This window comes from Haemorhous mexicanus, chromosome 23 (genome assembly GCF_027477595.1).
Source record: "Haemorhous mexicanus isolate bHaeMex1 chromosome 23, bHaeMex1.pri, whole genome shotgun sequence".
Lineage (NCBI taxonomy): Eukaryota > Metazoa > Chordata > Aves > Passeriformes > Fringillidae > Haemorhous > Haemorhous mexicanus.
The window spans coordinates 3798038-3814414 of record NC_082363.1 but is presented as its reverse complement, the minus strand read 5'-3'; the positions used below and the strand labels follow the sequence as shown (position 1 = coordinate 3814414).

At 46.8% G+C, this 16377-nt stretch overlaps 1 protein-coding gene across 1 annotated transcript in view; it reads right to left on the bottom strand.

The window, feature by feature from the left end:
- Positions 1 to 16377, bottom strand: part of PRDM2 (PR/SET domain 2) — a 68641-nt gene that overhangs the window by 37473 nt on the left and 14791 nt on the right. The window contains exons 4-6 of the mRNA XM_059866875.1: positions 16230 to 16333; positions 11301 to 11453; positions 5436 to 5562 (exon numbers count right to left, since the gene is read on the bottom strand). Of these exons, the coding sequence (XP_059722858.1) occupies positions 5436 to 5562; positions 11301 to 11453; positions 16230 to 16333 (384 nt within the window). The remainder of the gene's footprint in view (positions 1 to 5435; positions 5563 to 11300; positions 11454 to 16229; positions 16334 to 16377) is intronic.

Here is a 16377-nt window from a genome sequence, read left to right as displayed (position 1 = left end):
AGAAAAAACACTAACTTTTAGGATGACAGTTTATTTACATGTGGGAAGCAGCAGCCTGAAGTTGCACTTTGCATTCAGCCTGATATAAACCAAGGCACAAGAATTATCTGTAACAGCCAATAACTGATCCTTAATTCACCCACCTTCCCCTCAGAGTGCCTCTGGGCCAGTGTTAAATTATTACAAGTACCCCTTTAGTTCATGCTCTGCCTGAAGCCCAGTAAGAACCATGGGAAGCAGCAACATTAGTAATAGAACCATTTAAGGTAACAAAGCTTTAGAAGATTTATTAGCAACGGTTTGAGGTTTTAAAACCACACTGAACAATCACCAGGGGCTGTCCAGGACACAGGTGACCCTGGTGCAGGTGCTCTGCCTGCACTACAATAGCAAAATATTTCAGGAGTTGACACGACTGTGGCTGAGAGGTCATTTGGTTTCACAACCCACTCCAGCTGCATTATGCAGCAATGCTTCTGGAATGAAATGGAAGATTTTCCCCCCATCAAGAGCCTGATGGCACCAGTGCAGCTCCCAGGAGCTCCTGCAGCTCTCACTGAGGAGCCCCAGGGCTGCTGGACACGAGGGGAACACAGAGAGGGCCTGAGCACCTCCAGAGACAGAAACAAGCACAGGAAAAACAAAACACTGTCTTCTTCTCTCCCCAAAAAAGGCCATTTCAGAGGTATTACTCCCAGACATGGAGCAAGACAAGCTTTCATCCTGAGTAACTTCAGTATCTTCTTCCTTCAAAACCAGACGTTTGATCTGCCACTTAATCCACAAGAGAAATGAGATTTTAGCCTTGTTTGATCACACTGTGGAGCCTGTGCAGCACCTTAAAGCAGACTACAGCCTGACAAAAACACTGAATATCTTTATGCCTGACCATCTATTGAATGGCCATCTTTTCCTTTAAAAAAATACTTCAGCTACTGAAAAGTTACTTTTTTTCAGAAAGACCAAGTCTGAAGCCAGAGACTTCATGTGCTCTTTCTACAGGAAATACTCTGTTGATGTTATTGCTCACTGCTACAAATTATTCCTGTCATATGAAAGGAAGAAACACCTGGGTGACACAATAAAAAATCCACAGTACTTCTCTCAAGGACACATGAGCCCCACTTGCAAAGTGAACCCAAGCTGTTCTCTTTTTAGTTTCCTCAGAAGGAGAATTTATGACAGATCTTGTGCTAATGCATTTGATTGAGCAAATTTCCCTACAAGCTCGGCAGGCAGCACATTAACTACAACCTGGGAGAAACAATGACAAACATTTAACAAAAAAAATTCAAAAAATGCAAAAGAAATAAAAAACCCTAATCTCAGCTATTGCTGGCCATGCACTAGCAGCTGCTGGCTGTGAACTGTGCAGTTAAGGCAGCAATAACAGCTTGGCTCTGATAAAATTCTGTGATGGTACCCAGTTCAAGTTCAGGTTTTCCTTTTGGGGGTTCCATTCCCATCCCTCTCGACTCCTTGTCATCCTACTAAATTTCTTTCTACATCCCAAATGCACCTTAGGAAGATCACATTGTTCCAATGTATGAAAACAAAAGCAATGAATGCCTTTTTCCTCCAGGATTCCTGAGCTGCTGTGCATGGTAGAAGGAAGATGTAGGAGATCTATTCCAGCTAAGGAAAGCTACAGCCAAGCCAGGCAGGAGCCATCAAACACAAACACCTGGGGACTATAAAGCAGTCTGAATGCAGAACACAAACCCAAAGCCATGCAGGAGGGAGATGGGGACCTGGAGGAAATGCCAGGTGCCACCCTAGATCCACCTAAAGGAGATTATGGGCCCTTGTGTCAGGGATCACTGGCAAACAGGGCAGCTCAAGGTCAGGGCCAGCAGCTCGGTGGGACCTCATGTCTGCCCAGCCTGGGCAGCTCCAGGCTCAGCCACAGCTCACAGCCTCAGCCTCTCTGCCTCTGCTCACTCAGGCTGACTCACAGCACAGAGCATTCCACCCTTCACTCAGAGAGGGGACTCCTCCTGCAACATGAACAGGGCACAGCAGTGAAAGCCTCCACTGACTGACTGGGTTAAACAGCCCATTTTTAATACCTGTGCAATGGGCACCTCTTCTGTCAAGGGCTCATTACACAGATGGCAGAACAAGGTGATCTGTCACACCATAAATATCTAAACTCTAACCTAAACCATCTATCTCTAAGCTACCAATCTCATATCTAACTTATGTTGAAGCATACAACCTAAGATGCATTAAAAATGCAAAAGGATATTTGTTTTACTGAATACAGAATAATCAGGGTTTTATCTAATAACCACTTGGTCTGTATCATAACCATAATACACCTCTCAAATATCAAATCATAACACACCTCTCAAATAATGTCTTGTCTAGCCAATCCTAAGGTATTGAACTGTCACTTTTCTATAAAATGTGTTCCTAAAAGACACTCATTCACAGTTGTCAGAATTTAACAATTCTTACTTGGTTATATTTTCTTCTAATATGTAAGACAACAGTGTGCAATATAGGCCAAAATAAAATTTAAAAATAACTACATGATCTGTATCATAATACACCTCCCAAATAATGTCTTGTCCAGTCATTCCTAAGGATTTAAACTGTCACTTTACTTTTCTGGAAAATGTGTTCCTAAAGGACACACTCATTCACAGTTGCTAGAATTTAACAATTCTTACTTGGTTATTTCTTCTCAATATGTGAGACAACAGTGTGCAACACAGGCCAAAATAAAATTTAAAAAAATATTGATTTGTTTAGGTCATTAATGAATTCCAATTTCATAACCCTCTAGAGGAGCTCCTCTCTACCAAATTTCTTAAATTGCTATTTAATTCAAATATTACCTTATACTGACTCCCAACTTTTCACATGCATAAAGTTAATTCACAAAAAAAAATCATTCTCCTCCTATTCCTTTGTATCATATAATCAGAACTATCTATTTTAAAATTAATTACTTTTCAATCATGTTCATCATAATTTCCTTTATTTCCCCAAACCCCTCAATCTAGGGTTAAGAAGCTTCCCCATCCAAGGATACAGCTGAATCTACAAAAGCAGGGATAGGAGTAGAAACCATTCTGGAATCCTCACTGCAGCTACTGCTACCAAATCTGCTGGAAAAAAGTGTATATTTCGTAAAAAAAGATTGCTGTGAATGGCAAATATTAGTAGATGTTGCCACAAACACTAAAATAACTGAGAGTAAATGCAAAGAAAAAAAAAAATCCAATGAAACCTGTAAAAACAGAACTAAAAAATGTCAAAATATAAAGTGAATTGCCTTATCATTTTACAGCTGAAACTTTAATCTAACAATTCAAATCAACTAAATACTAAGAATTTGGTCTTTCTGCTTCATGAGACAAGGGTATAACTCCATAAATAGATTATTCTTGGTTATGCTCAAATGCTTCATGGATATAGTGCTTGGAGTTGGTTTTTGCTGGGCTGCTTTTCAGTCAGTAATTGTGAGCCTCAGTAAGGAGCTTGTGCTTACAAAAGGGGGAAAAGATTTAATGTTCCTAATTATGAAAGCTGTAAAATCCGTAGCAGTTAAAACACAAAACCTACAAAAGAGCACAAAATCAAAAACCAGAAACCAAATGAGTTTACTAGTATATTTACCTATAACTTCATGAATGCAAATCAAACTTCTATGCCATGAAAAATTACCTCAGAAATTATTCTGTCTGGCTTTTCTGATTTATCATATAATCAAATTCCTGCAGGTTGTTTTTCTAGCCTTTCAGGTAAATCATAGGCACACAAATTCCATGGGCTAAGATAATGCAGATTTAGGAAAAAAACCATAATACAGCCTGTAATTTACCAAGTGCTGTTTATATATGTGCTAAATATGCTTTTTCATTATAAAATAAAACTCAGTGCTTGAATTTCAGTTTGTATTTCCTGAACCTATGAAATACTATTCAAAATAACTAACTGTGTTGCACTACAGTCCCCTCTTCTCAATCTCAAATAAAATACTTACACAACTGTTTTCAATATCTGACCTTGTTTCCAGTCTGAGTTCCAGTCACCTTCACTACCTGTAAGATCAGGCTCTATATTTTAAGTTTCAAAAATTATAATGATGCTTCTTAAAATATTATCTTTCTTCGGTTCATTTGTAGCCCCCAGAGAATACCAAAATGTACATACTCCCATGCAAGAGGAATTGATACATCTGTGCTGCAAATGAATATTTCCTTTTTTATATCTAGTCCCTGTAACTAAAGGCTTTGTTGTGATTTTGGCCTAAAACGTTAGTCAAAATGTCAGTTATATAAGGCCACGCGTGGAGGCACACGCACTCTAAAAAACCCTGCTGCTGAATTAGTAATGGAAAAAATAATGGATGTCTGCTCTGACATACATATTCACAGAGGGAATAATGCGTTTATACCACCCCAAACTCTGTCCCACCCTCCCTCCCCGGCCGAAGTCAGCCAGGAGCAGCCATTCCCACCGCCTGCGAAATTCCAGAACCAGCAAATCGGCCTAGAAACAACAAGAAATTAAAAACCGCAGGGAAAGAACAGCACGGGAATTCTTCACTTGGCTGGACTGACGTATCCCCAAGCCCGGGCTCAGCCTCCCCTTCCCAAAGGATCGCGGCGGCCCCGGGCTCGGCTCTGCTTCCCAAGGAGAGATTGCGACGGCCGCGGGCTCAGCCTCCTCCTCCCGGGGAGGGATCGCGGCGGCCCCGAGCTCAGCTCTCGCTTTCCCAGGGAGGGATCGGGGCAGCCCCGGGCTCAGCTCTCGCTGCCCAGGGAGGGATCGCGGCGGCCCCGAGCTCAGCTCGCTTTCCCATGGAGGGATCGGGGCAGCCCCGAGCTCAGCTCTCGCTGCCCAGGGAGGGATCGGGGCAGCCCCGAGCTCAGCTCTCGCTGCCCAGGGAGGGATCGGGGCAGCCCCGAGCTCAGCTCTCGCTGCCCAGGGAGGGATCGGGGCAGCCCCGAGCTCAGCTCTCGCTGCCCAGGGAGGGATCGGGGCAGCCCCGGGCTCAGCTCTCACTGCCCAGGGAGGGATCGCGGCGGCCCCGGGCTCAGCGCTCGCTGCCCAGGGAGGGATCGGGGCAGCCCCGGGCTCAGCTCTCACTGCCCAGGGAGGGATCGCGGCGGCCCCGGGCTCCGCTCGCTTTCCCAAGGAGGCACCGAGGCTGCGGCGAGCTCGGCCCCCGCCCCACGCGGGATCGCTGCGGTTGCCGGGGCCCCGCGGGCGGAGCGGGCCGTTCCCCCTGCCCGCGCCGCTCCCGCCGCCGCTCCCAACTTTTCCAGCCGCAACTTCCACGTTCCGCCCGCGGCGCCGCCGGCCGGGCCGCGCCGGGCCGAGCCCTCCCCACCCTCCTCTCTCGGGCCGCGGAAGGTCACGGCGGCCGCAGGCCGGGCTGCCCGGCGCGCTGGCGGCGGCGGGGCCGGTCCGTTCCGTACCTCTGCGGGCCTTCGGGGAGTGCCGGCGGCTGCGGGCGCTCGCTCGCTCCTCCTCGATCGCGGCCGCTATCGCCGGGTCGTCCTCGCCATTGTACCACACCAACAGCTCCTCTCCCGCCGCGATTGGCTGCCGGGACACAACACAGGGCGCGCGGCCAATCAGAGCGCGCGTTGTTGGCGGGGCGGGGAGCGGCCGCGGCGGCGCCCACGGCGCTGCTCCCGCCGAGCCTCGAGGGCGCCGCCCCGCGCGCCCCCTGCCGGGCGGAGGGCACAGCGCAGGGAGCGCCCCGGGCCGCGCCGGGCACGCACGGGACAGCGCCCACACACAAAACAGCCAAAAAACACCCTAAAACAACCCAAAACACCCCGAAACAACCCCAAAACAACACAAAAACACCCCGAAACACCCCAAAAACATCCCGAAACAACCCAAAACCACCCCGAAACAACCCCAAAACACCCCGAAAACTCATCAGGGACTGTAACACACACACACACACACGGAACAGCACCCAACACCCCAAACACCCAGAAACAACCCAAAACCACCCCGAAACAACCCCAAAACAACACAAAAACACCCCGAAACAACCCAAAAACACCCCGAAAACTCATCAGGGACTGTAACACACACACACACACGGAACAGCACCCAACACCCCAAACACCCACAAACAACCCAAAACCAACCCAAAACACCCCAAAACCTCACACATGCAACAGCACCCAACACCCAAATCCACCCCAAAACACCCAAAAACACCCCGAAACAACCCAAAACCAACCCCAAAAGCACCCCCCAAAACCTCATCATGGACCGTAACACACACACAGAGAACAGCACCCAACACCAAAAACTACCCCAAAAACCAACCCAAAAACACCCCAAAACAACCCAAAACTTCATAATGGACTGCAACACACACACACACACACACACACACACAGAACAGCACCGAAACACCCAAAACCAACCCAAAACAACCCCAAATCCCATCATGGACTGTAACACACACACAGGCACACACACAGAACAGCACTGAAACACCCCAAAAACACCCCCAAAACCTCCTCACCGACTGTAACACACACACAACCCTCAGAACACAAAATATCATTAAAAAAATCACCCTCAAAAAAAAAATCACAGGAAAACACAGAAAAACTCCACAAAAGTGACAAGACCAAAGACCATAAAAATACTGAAATAAAAGATAAGCCCTAAAAATGGCAAAAAATGACCAGAAAAAAAAAACGGAAAAAGTCAAAACCAGTAAAAAGACAGAATCACAAAAAAAAAAAACCCCCAAAAAAATCACAAAAAAAAAAAAAAAAAAAAGGAATGTTAACAGGTTGGAAGGGACCTGAACATCCATCCAGTGCCACCCCTGCCATGGCAGGGACACCTCCCACGGTCCCAGGTGCTCCAAGCCCTGTCCAGCCTGGCCTTGGGCACTGCCAGGGATCCAGGGGCAGCCCCAGCTGCTCTGGGCACCCTGTGCCAGGGCCTGCCCACCCTCACAGGGAAGAATCTCTTATCACCAAACCCAATTTTCCCCTCCTTCTATTTGTATCCATTGCTCTTTGGCCCATCATACAGTTCCTGACAACACAGAGGTAATATTAATACAGCTTTAGTTAATGTTACTATAGTTAATTATTAATAAGGTCCTTGTATTAATAATTCATGCATAGTTGTTGTTATTATTATTATTTTTAGCATGAACCTTCCAGCTGTAACGTCCCAAATTTTGGTTTGCCTCAAATAGTGACACTGATTTAAATCCCAGTGCTCACTGCTCTGGATATTATATATATATATATATATATATATATATATATATAGTTATATAGTTATATATAGTTTTATATATATATATACACACACACACACACACACACATATATACATATATATATACATATACTGTTAATTCTCTCCAGAGAGCAGCCATGTTGGGACAAACATACCAACCTCATACAAAGCTTTAAATAACATTAATTAATTATAATATAATAATAAGTTACTGCTCAGGCAGCCCCTACAGCTGGGATCTGGAACAAATTCTAAAGATCCAGGAAAAGAGTGTCACAGTGGAATACAGATAATTACAACATGTTTCATAAATCCACTTCACAACAAAAATCAAAGGTTTGCTTGCCCACTCCAAATTGATTATTTCTATTCTTTTTAATCAAATTTTTTAAAAATCACAGACTAAATTAGTCAAATGGGCCTCACTGCAAATGCTACTCATAGTCCCAGCACTGCCAACAAAAGAAACTATTGATCAGTTCATTTCACACACTCCTTTAAATATCAGACTCAATCTAGTAAATCCCCAAGCTGGCAGACTGAAGATTTTAACTTACTTTTTAAATCTTCCTCATTGTTTCTCCATTTCCTGAAGCATTTTACCCAAAACCAAGAAAAATTTCAATGCCTTAACTTCAATTCCCCTCTTTCAGGCTAAATGAACACGGGGCTGGTGGAGATCAAACCCTATTTTCAGTCATGGCATCAGAGCAAAGGGTGTCCTCAGATTATTATTTCCAGTCTAAAGCCAAAGGGGAATTCTGTATCAAGAAGAAAATTAGGATTTCTTTCTTCTACAGCCCATGTTTAGTGGGTCTCACAGCACATGATAAAGGTGATAATTATCATCATACCCCAGACACTGGAACAACAAGAGGTACAAGATCCCAACAACAAGGGAAGAGTAAGTTATAACACAAGCAAAGCCCATGGCTTGGCTTCCTTGAGTTCCAGAGGCCTGATAGGATAAATAGAGGCAAAATTATTTGCATGGCCTTGGAGCTGGTGAGCAGCAAGCAATGCAGCAGAGCTGTCTGATGCAAAATTATCATTTAAAAAACTACAAAGGCAGAGCCAAGATCTGGATGGGGTTTCAGGCAATGCAAACCCGGGGTGGCAATGAACATGGAATTTGTTGGCTGCATGGCTGGAGCTAACGTTCAGCTTGATGAATTTAGTTTTATTGTGACTACTCTAGAATCTAAATTAAGCCTTCTAACCTTGTACTTCTAAAATGAGATGCAGCAGCAGCTTCAAAACCAGACAGTTAAAGCTGCTCCCTCCTAGAGCAGGACTACACTGAGCAAGTGCCACTTGTACCACCACTCCTCCTCCTCGTGACACCCTCTAAACTCCTCCAAAACCCAACCTCCTCCAAACTGTTCCCTACAGATCCTTGGTGCAGCAGTGTCAGACTGGGACAGCCTGGCTAAAAAGGTATGAATTTTGGGAAGGCTCATTAGGTTAATAATTCCCAAACACTTTTTTGTGCTTTTTGTTTTAACTGCAACATTTAATTGTCCTTAATCTGAGTATTTGCTGTTCAAAAGGCTTACGGTAAGCTCAAAACTTGTTATTTTCAAGAGTAATATCCCAACAAGTTATTAACCTAAGTAACCTTAGAGGTTCTAGCACAGATTGACTAAAAATCAATTAATTGTGCACGCTCAAGCACTCTAAAGTGCCTTGTACAGACTGAGACAGGCATTTGCCTGCCCAACCTCATCAGAGTTTCTATTTTTCACCACAGACACAGCATTTTACTGGGATATTGTACTTCTGCACCTGGGTGTGGCCTCATCTCACCAAACATAACCCAAGTCTGACATTTACCTGAGTGAATCTTTCACACTCTATAACCCTGCATTTTGTTGCTCTCTCCCATGTAACAGGGAGGATCTTGAGGTATTATAAACTTGTTGGGTAAAACAGTCTTACACAAGCAAATTAATTTCATTTTAATCAGGGACAGTTTCATAGCCTAGCTTCTTCAGAATGCTTTTTGAAAGTGAGTTTTCACTGTATTTTACTTTTTCTAGAATTCACGTTTTGTCCTGTGTGCAGAACAACACTACAGAGAGAGCTCCTCCCATGAGCAGAGGCAGGAAGAGCTGAAACTGCATCAGGAGTTTAAGCTGCTCCCCTGCAATATCACAGCTCTCACCCAGGCATCCTGGGGAAAGCAGATGCAAAGCAGCTTACAAACACCCTCAGCCCTTCAGCAAAGATGAAGAGAAGATGGAAGAGAAAAACATTTGCTTGTGCTCACTCACAAATTCTATTCCATCCCATGACTATTCATTGAGAGCAGAGAACTGGGAAGTTAAAGCTCTACAGTTCTGAGGAGGTTCTGCACCAAGCAAATTTGGACTTTGTTATTTTAGCAACAAGGCTTGGAAATCATCCTGTTTAATTTACAAATTAAAAACCTACAAAAAGCTAAAGGAAACCTTGGCAAATATAATACCCCATGACTTTACTTTCAATGCTTCAAGGTAAAGCAGAACAAAATTACACACAAGCCACTTGAATTCTCCTTTAGGGGTAAATAAAACCTGTGCTGTTTATTTGTCAGCAAGTGGAACTCCCCTAAATTTATGAATTATGATAAAGATCAGGAAAGAACCATGTGTTCATATCTGGGCTGGTATGAACAGCAGGTCTGAAATGGCAGTGTAGAGATGCTAACATTATATGCAAAAGATAAGAACATTTAAGATGTTCTTTACTATATGCCTTCCTTTGTCTCAGCAGTAAGGTGTGACTGGGGTAAAATTCATCAAATTGCAAGAGACAACAGTCAAAGGAACAAAAGGATATTCCAGTGCTGAGACAAGGTATTTGTTATTCTGTCAGCAGTGCTCAGCCTCTTTTAGCAGTACAGTCATTTTCTGAAGTGCAGTATCATCCATCAAATAAACAAATTTCAAATAGGTGAATGCTGTCTCTGCCAGGACTGAAACATTTGCAGAAATTTAACATGTCAGAGTGACTCCAAAAGCACATCTATACTAATGAGCAAATGGGCAAAGGCAGAAGAAATCCAAGATAAAGTGCCTGGAGAAATCAAGGCTGGCCTCAGAGTGGTACTGGGAGCCTGTCTCTGTGAATAAACACTGCAGGAGCAGTCAGCAGTCTGGCAGGCAATACCAAACCTCTGCTTGAATGCCATTACAAAGTTCAGAAAATGTTTAGAAGGTTTCTTCAATTTAGCTTGAGTGACCTAAAATACAACATTCACCTCCTGCTGTACTGCCCATAAACTTCAGAACTGCACAGGACCAACTCACTCTTTCATTAAGTAAATACCAATTACTTACAGATACTGTTGGCCTCACAAGGAAATGGAAGGAACAGCAATGCTGCAAAAACAAAACTGCATATACCCCAAACACCCAAAAGTATTTTAAATAAAAACTAAGTCAAGCTACACACACTCATTGCTAGGAGGTCTTGACAGGGATTCAAGAAATACTTTAGAACTACAATATTCTTAGCCTCCACCATTACAGTTAAACCTTTTTTTTTCTTGATTTGGGAGATAAAATGCTCCAGGAATTACACCCTTTTCCCTGCCTTCCCCTCACTCCCTGAACAAAACCAAAATGGTATAAAACCATGAGAAATGGTTTGATGGAGCTACCCATAGATGTGTATGACAGCCAAACTTTGTCAAATGATGCAAAGACCATAAAAATAACTGATTACTGCAAAAACATCCTCAGCAGAAAAAGTCTTGGTATCTACAAAGACAGAAAAATATTTTATATACTGGGTAATTTATCGTTCTAGCTTGTATCAAATTTGGTGCTACAGCAAATCATTACCCAATAAGATAGACTTAGTGTTGAAACATCCTGTGGTTTAACAGTAAATCTAATGTCAAATGTATTGGCAGATAAGAATTTATACCAACGATGTGTAGCATTTGCAGTGCTTTAAACGTTTCATAGAACATTTCAAACTCTGTTTAATATAAATAGTGAGAAAAATGTTTTTTAATAAATCAGAATAAAAAGTGTTAACAATAAAAGACAACCAAGTGATACCTTTAAACTCTTGTAGTAAATGGTCCTGTTGATCTCCAGAGGGAAGAGGTTCTGCTCCTTCCCCGAGCGGGCCCAGTTGATGTAGCGCAGCCAGTTGCCCTTCTCTGGGTCGGTGGCATCCACACACATCCAGCCCAGGTTGGGGTAATACACCTGTGGGAAGGCAGCAGACACAGGGACACCTGCTCACACCACAGCACTAAATTGTGGGATCCTCTGAATCCTTCCCCCTCAGGTGTAGGAAAGACATTTTGTGCTGTCCTTGAGAGCCAGAGAAGGCTTCCAGAAGATAAGGAAAGCCCCGTGTCCCTCTCGAGGAAGACACCAAGGCTATCACCATGACAATGTGATGGAGGAGAGAAAGTTAAAAGATACAGACTTCAGCTGGCCCACAGAGTGACGTGGCCCCTTGTTCACCTATCGAGAACTTTGTTTCTTTCTTATGACCAATGGGCAGTCAATGTCTCCGTTAAGTGATCGTAAATATCTTGAAAAACTATAAAGGCAACATGTTGCTATAATAAATCCCTCTTAGGCACCCTTCTGATGGACTCTTGGTGCTTGTGTCACACTCTATAGTGACACTCAGGGAAATCCCCAGGGCCTTGCCTTAGGAGAACATACCATTGCCTTGGGAGAGCACGTCACTGCCTTGGGAGAGCACGTCACTGCCCCGGGAGGGCACGTCACTGCCTTGGGAGGGCACGTCACTGCCCCGGGAGGGCACGTCACTGCCCCGGGAGAGCACGTCACTGCCCCGGGAGAGCACGTCACTGCCCCGGGAGAGCACGTCACTGCCCCGGGAGAGCACGTCACCGCCTTGGGAGAGCACGTCACTGCCCCGGGAGAGCACGTCACTGCCCCGGGAGGGCACGTCACTGCCCCGGGAGGGCACGTCACTGCCCCGGGAGGGCACGTCACTGCCTTAGGAGAGCACGTCACCGCCCCGGGAGGGCACGTCACCGCCCCGGGAGGGCACGTCACCGCCCCGGGAGGGCACGTCACCGCTCCGGGAGGACACGTCACCGCCCCGGGAGGGCACGTCACCGCCCCGGGAGGGCACGTCAACGCCCCGGGAGGGCACGTCACCGCCCCGGGAGAGCACGTCACCGCCCCGGGAGGGCACGTCACCGCCCCGGGAGGGCACGTCACTGCCCCGGGAGGGCACGTCACTGCCCCGGGAGGGCACGTCACTGCCTTAGGAGAGCACGTCACTGCCCCGGGAGAACACGTCACTGCCCCGGGAGAACACGTCACTGCCACGGGAGAGCACGTCACTGCCCCGGGAGAGCACGTCACTGCCACGGGAGGGCACGTCACTGCCCCGGGAGAGGACGTCACTGCCCCGGGAGGGCACGTCACTGCCCCGGGAGGGCACGTCACTGCCCCGGGAGGGCACGTCACTGCCTTAGGAGAGCACGTCACCGCCCCGGGAGGGCACGTCACCGCCCCGGGAGGGCACGTCACCGCTCCGGGAGGACACGTCACCGCCCCGGGAGGACACGTCACCGCCCCGGGAGGGCACGTCACCGCCCCGGGAGGGCACGTCAACGCCCCGGGAGGGCACGTCACCGCCCCGGGAGGGCACGTCACCGCCCCGGGAGGGCACGTCACTGCCCCGGGAGGGCACGTCACTGCCTTAGGAGAGCACGTCACTGCCCCGGGAGAACACGTCACTGCCCCGGGAGAGCACGTCACTGCCACGGGAGGGCACGTCACTGCCTCGGGAGAGCACGTCACTGCCCCGGGAGAGCACGTCACTGCCCCGGGAGAACACGTCACTGCCTTAGGAGAGCACGTCACTGCCCCGGGAGAGCACGTCACTGCCCCGGGAGAGCACGTCACTGCCCCGGGAGAACACGTCACTGCCCTGGGACAGGACGTCACTGCCCTGGGAGGGCACGTCACCGCCCCGGGAGGGCACGTCACTGCCCCGGGAGGGCACGTCACCGCCCCGGGAGAGCACGTCACCGCCCCGGGAGAGCACGTCACTGCCCCGGGAGGGCACGTCACTGCCCCGGGAGGGCACGTCACCGCCCCGGGAGGGCACGTCACTGCCCCGGGAGAGCACGTCACCGCCCCGGGAGAGCACGTCACCGCCCCGGGAGAGCACGTCACCGCCCCGGGAGAGCACGTCACTGCCCCGGGAGGACACGTCACCGCCCCGGGAGGGCACGTCACTGCCCCGGGAGAGCACGTCACCGCCCCGGGAGAGCACGTCACCGCCCCGGGAGAGCACGTCACCGCCCCGGGAGAGCACGTCACTGCCCCGGGAGGACACGTCACCGCCCCGGGAGAACACGTCACCGCCCCGGGAGGGCACGTCACTGCCCCGGGAGGGCACGTCACTGCCCCGGGAGGGCACGTCACCGCCTCGGGAGGGCACGTCACCGCCCCGGGACAGGACGTCACTGCCCCGGGAGAGCACGTCACCGCCCCGGGAGGGCACGTCACTGCCCCGGGAGGGCACGTCACTGCCTCGGGACAGGACGTCACTGCCCCGGGAGGGCACGTCACCGCCCCGGGAGGGCACGTCACCGCCCCGGGAGGGCACGTCACCGCCCCGGGAGAACACATCAGAGTTCTCCCCACCTGGGCTGATGGAGAGGACTCAGCCATGGTGCTCTGCAGCACTACTGCCAATCTACATCAGACTGCCTCCCCCACTGGCCATTTGACAGTGCCCACCCCAATTACTCATCCCTCACTGCCCCTGCAGGCTGGTGCCCTTTGCCCACCCCTGTGCCCTCAGGTCACTGGTCACTGACCCCACTGTACTGCTGATTAAATGAAATAGAATTTTTTCAATAAAAGTGAAGTTTTAATAAATACACAACCATCTTAGTTTCTTTCTAGGTAAACAGAAAACATCTCCCTTACTTTAGCTATTCCAGCATGGATTTCATCAGCTGACTTTTGAGAGAATGTTTACCAGCACACCCAGCCCTTGCAATATGAAAGCAAAAACAGTGTCCCAGGTGAGACTGCAAAAGCTATTCTTTTGGTTAAAATGGAAGAGAAGAGCCAAAGAATGCTGTGGGAGAGCTAAACAGATATGGAATATATGTCTAAAGGTAGTTACTGATTACTTTTATATATATATATAAACCTACTGTGGTTTTATATTATTTCACTATGGGTTTTCCATAAACCAAAATACTTATTTGCTTTTCTAATTTACAGAATATTACAGTCTCACTCACAGAACACTGTTTAAAGGCCTCGTGCACTATGAGAAAGCAAATAGCTCCAACTCCTCTCCATAACACACTGTTTCTTGAAGTGATTCCTGTAGCTACAATAAAACCCACTCAGCACAGCTGTGCCAGTCATTCTGAACCAGCATTTCCCTCCCTTTTCAGACACTTGTTCTCACTTTCCCAACTGTGGCTTTTCACCAGCAGAAAAGGAAAATATGTTCTCTCCTCAGATACAGAGGCATATACTGACACACACAACTTGTATTTTTCACAATGAGCCTCTGGTGTGACAGTTCAAAACCATTAAAATTGACTGGAGATGCCAGTTTTTGAAGCCTTGTTTTTTATTCAGACGAATTTGACTAAAGAAGCAAATGGAACACTTGTGGGAAAGGTTGTTCCCCAAGCTGAGTGTCCATATACTGACTGCTCCTACACACCACCATCCTTCTACAAACCATATTTTCTAACAGTTGAGATTCTGGACTGGTTTCAGGTATCAGCATATGAGACCAACTGTTGCAGTCTCATTTTAGCTGCTTTTTTCCTAACTCTAAAGTCACTATTAAAGCAACACACAATTACTCTGGAATCTAACAAGGGTTCCCATTATCACCTGCACTGTAAACACAAACTGAAAAAATATCCACCATGAACATTCAGCATCCGGCACTGAGAAAACACAACTGCAAGGTCAATAATTTACTTGACTGATTCAATCTCAGCAAATGTTCCTGTAACAGATCAAAACTGGAGATACCTTATGCAGTGGAGTTTGTGATAGCATGAGCTCAATGCAACAAACATTATACTTGAAAATTGTATTGCTTTTCTGAAGGCTAATTTGCATTTATGGGAATGTCCTAGATCAATTCCTCTGATAGAGGTTAACTCTAAGCTCTGTGCACGTTTTTAGTGTTTCAGGGAGTTCCATTTTTGCAAGCAAGGGGACAGAAGGATGGATGACCATTATCAGTATCTTTAGCCTAAAAATCCATGTTCCAGAACATTCTATGCCACAGTTCCTCCACCCTGCCCTCCTTGACTTTTCACTTTGCTAAAACCATGTCCTGTGTTGGTCTTCAGAAAGACTGAAGAAATCTTTGGAAGTGGTTATGAACTGCCTTAAAGAGACCGTAAATGGGATTCAGCTCCAGATTATGACATTTATATTTTGAAATATAAATTTATTTACATAATATCCAAGGTCTCCTGACTACCAGTGGAGCTTCCAGAGCTGTTCAGCTGCCCAGACAGCACTTGCTTCAAGGCAAGCCCAGCACAAGAAATACAGCAACACTTGAGAACTCCTACAAAAACTCCAAAAGCTGGTCTTCAAAGAGCTAAATGAGGAGTGATGTGGCTTGCTTAAGAGATTCCATATCCTCCTAATTTCCCTGATTTCATAAGCAGTTGACAGCACTCAGATGCACTCAGGGTTCAAGCCAACAAAGCAGAGATCAGCAACAAACTCTTAAGGGCAACTGTGATCCACACACAGCATGTAAGAAATACAGCAATTTCAAACAATGCCACTGGTTTCTAAAGCTTTGTCATTCAGAATAGTTGTTCCATCCAAGTGTCTATAAATAACTGTCAGTAATGGCAGTAACAGATGGCAATTACCTTATATCAAGTTTATTTCTAAAATATCTGGAAAATTAAAGGCTAAATACAAAATATTGACCTGGTGACAGGCACATTTTTCCATTTACAAGCTGTTTCTTACCTCCCACATGTACACATTGCTTTTAACTTGAGATCTTTTTTTCTTGTCACCAACAAATGGTCCAAACTTCTTGCCTTTCAAAATTGACTTTGTTGCCCAGACACCTGAGGAGACACATATCAGGAGTTAAAACTAATCTAAGCAAATC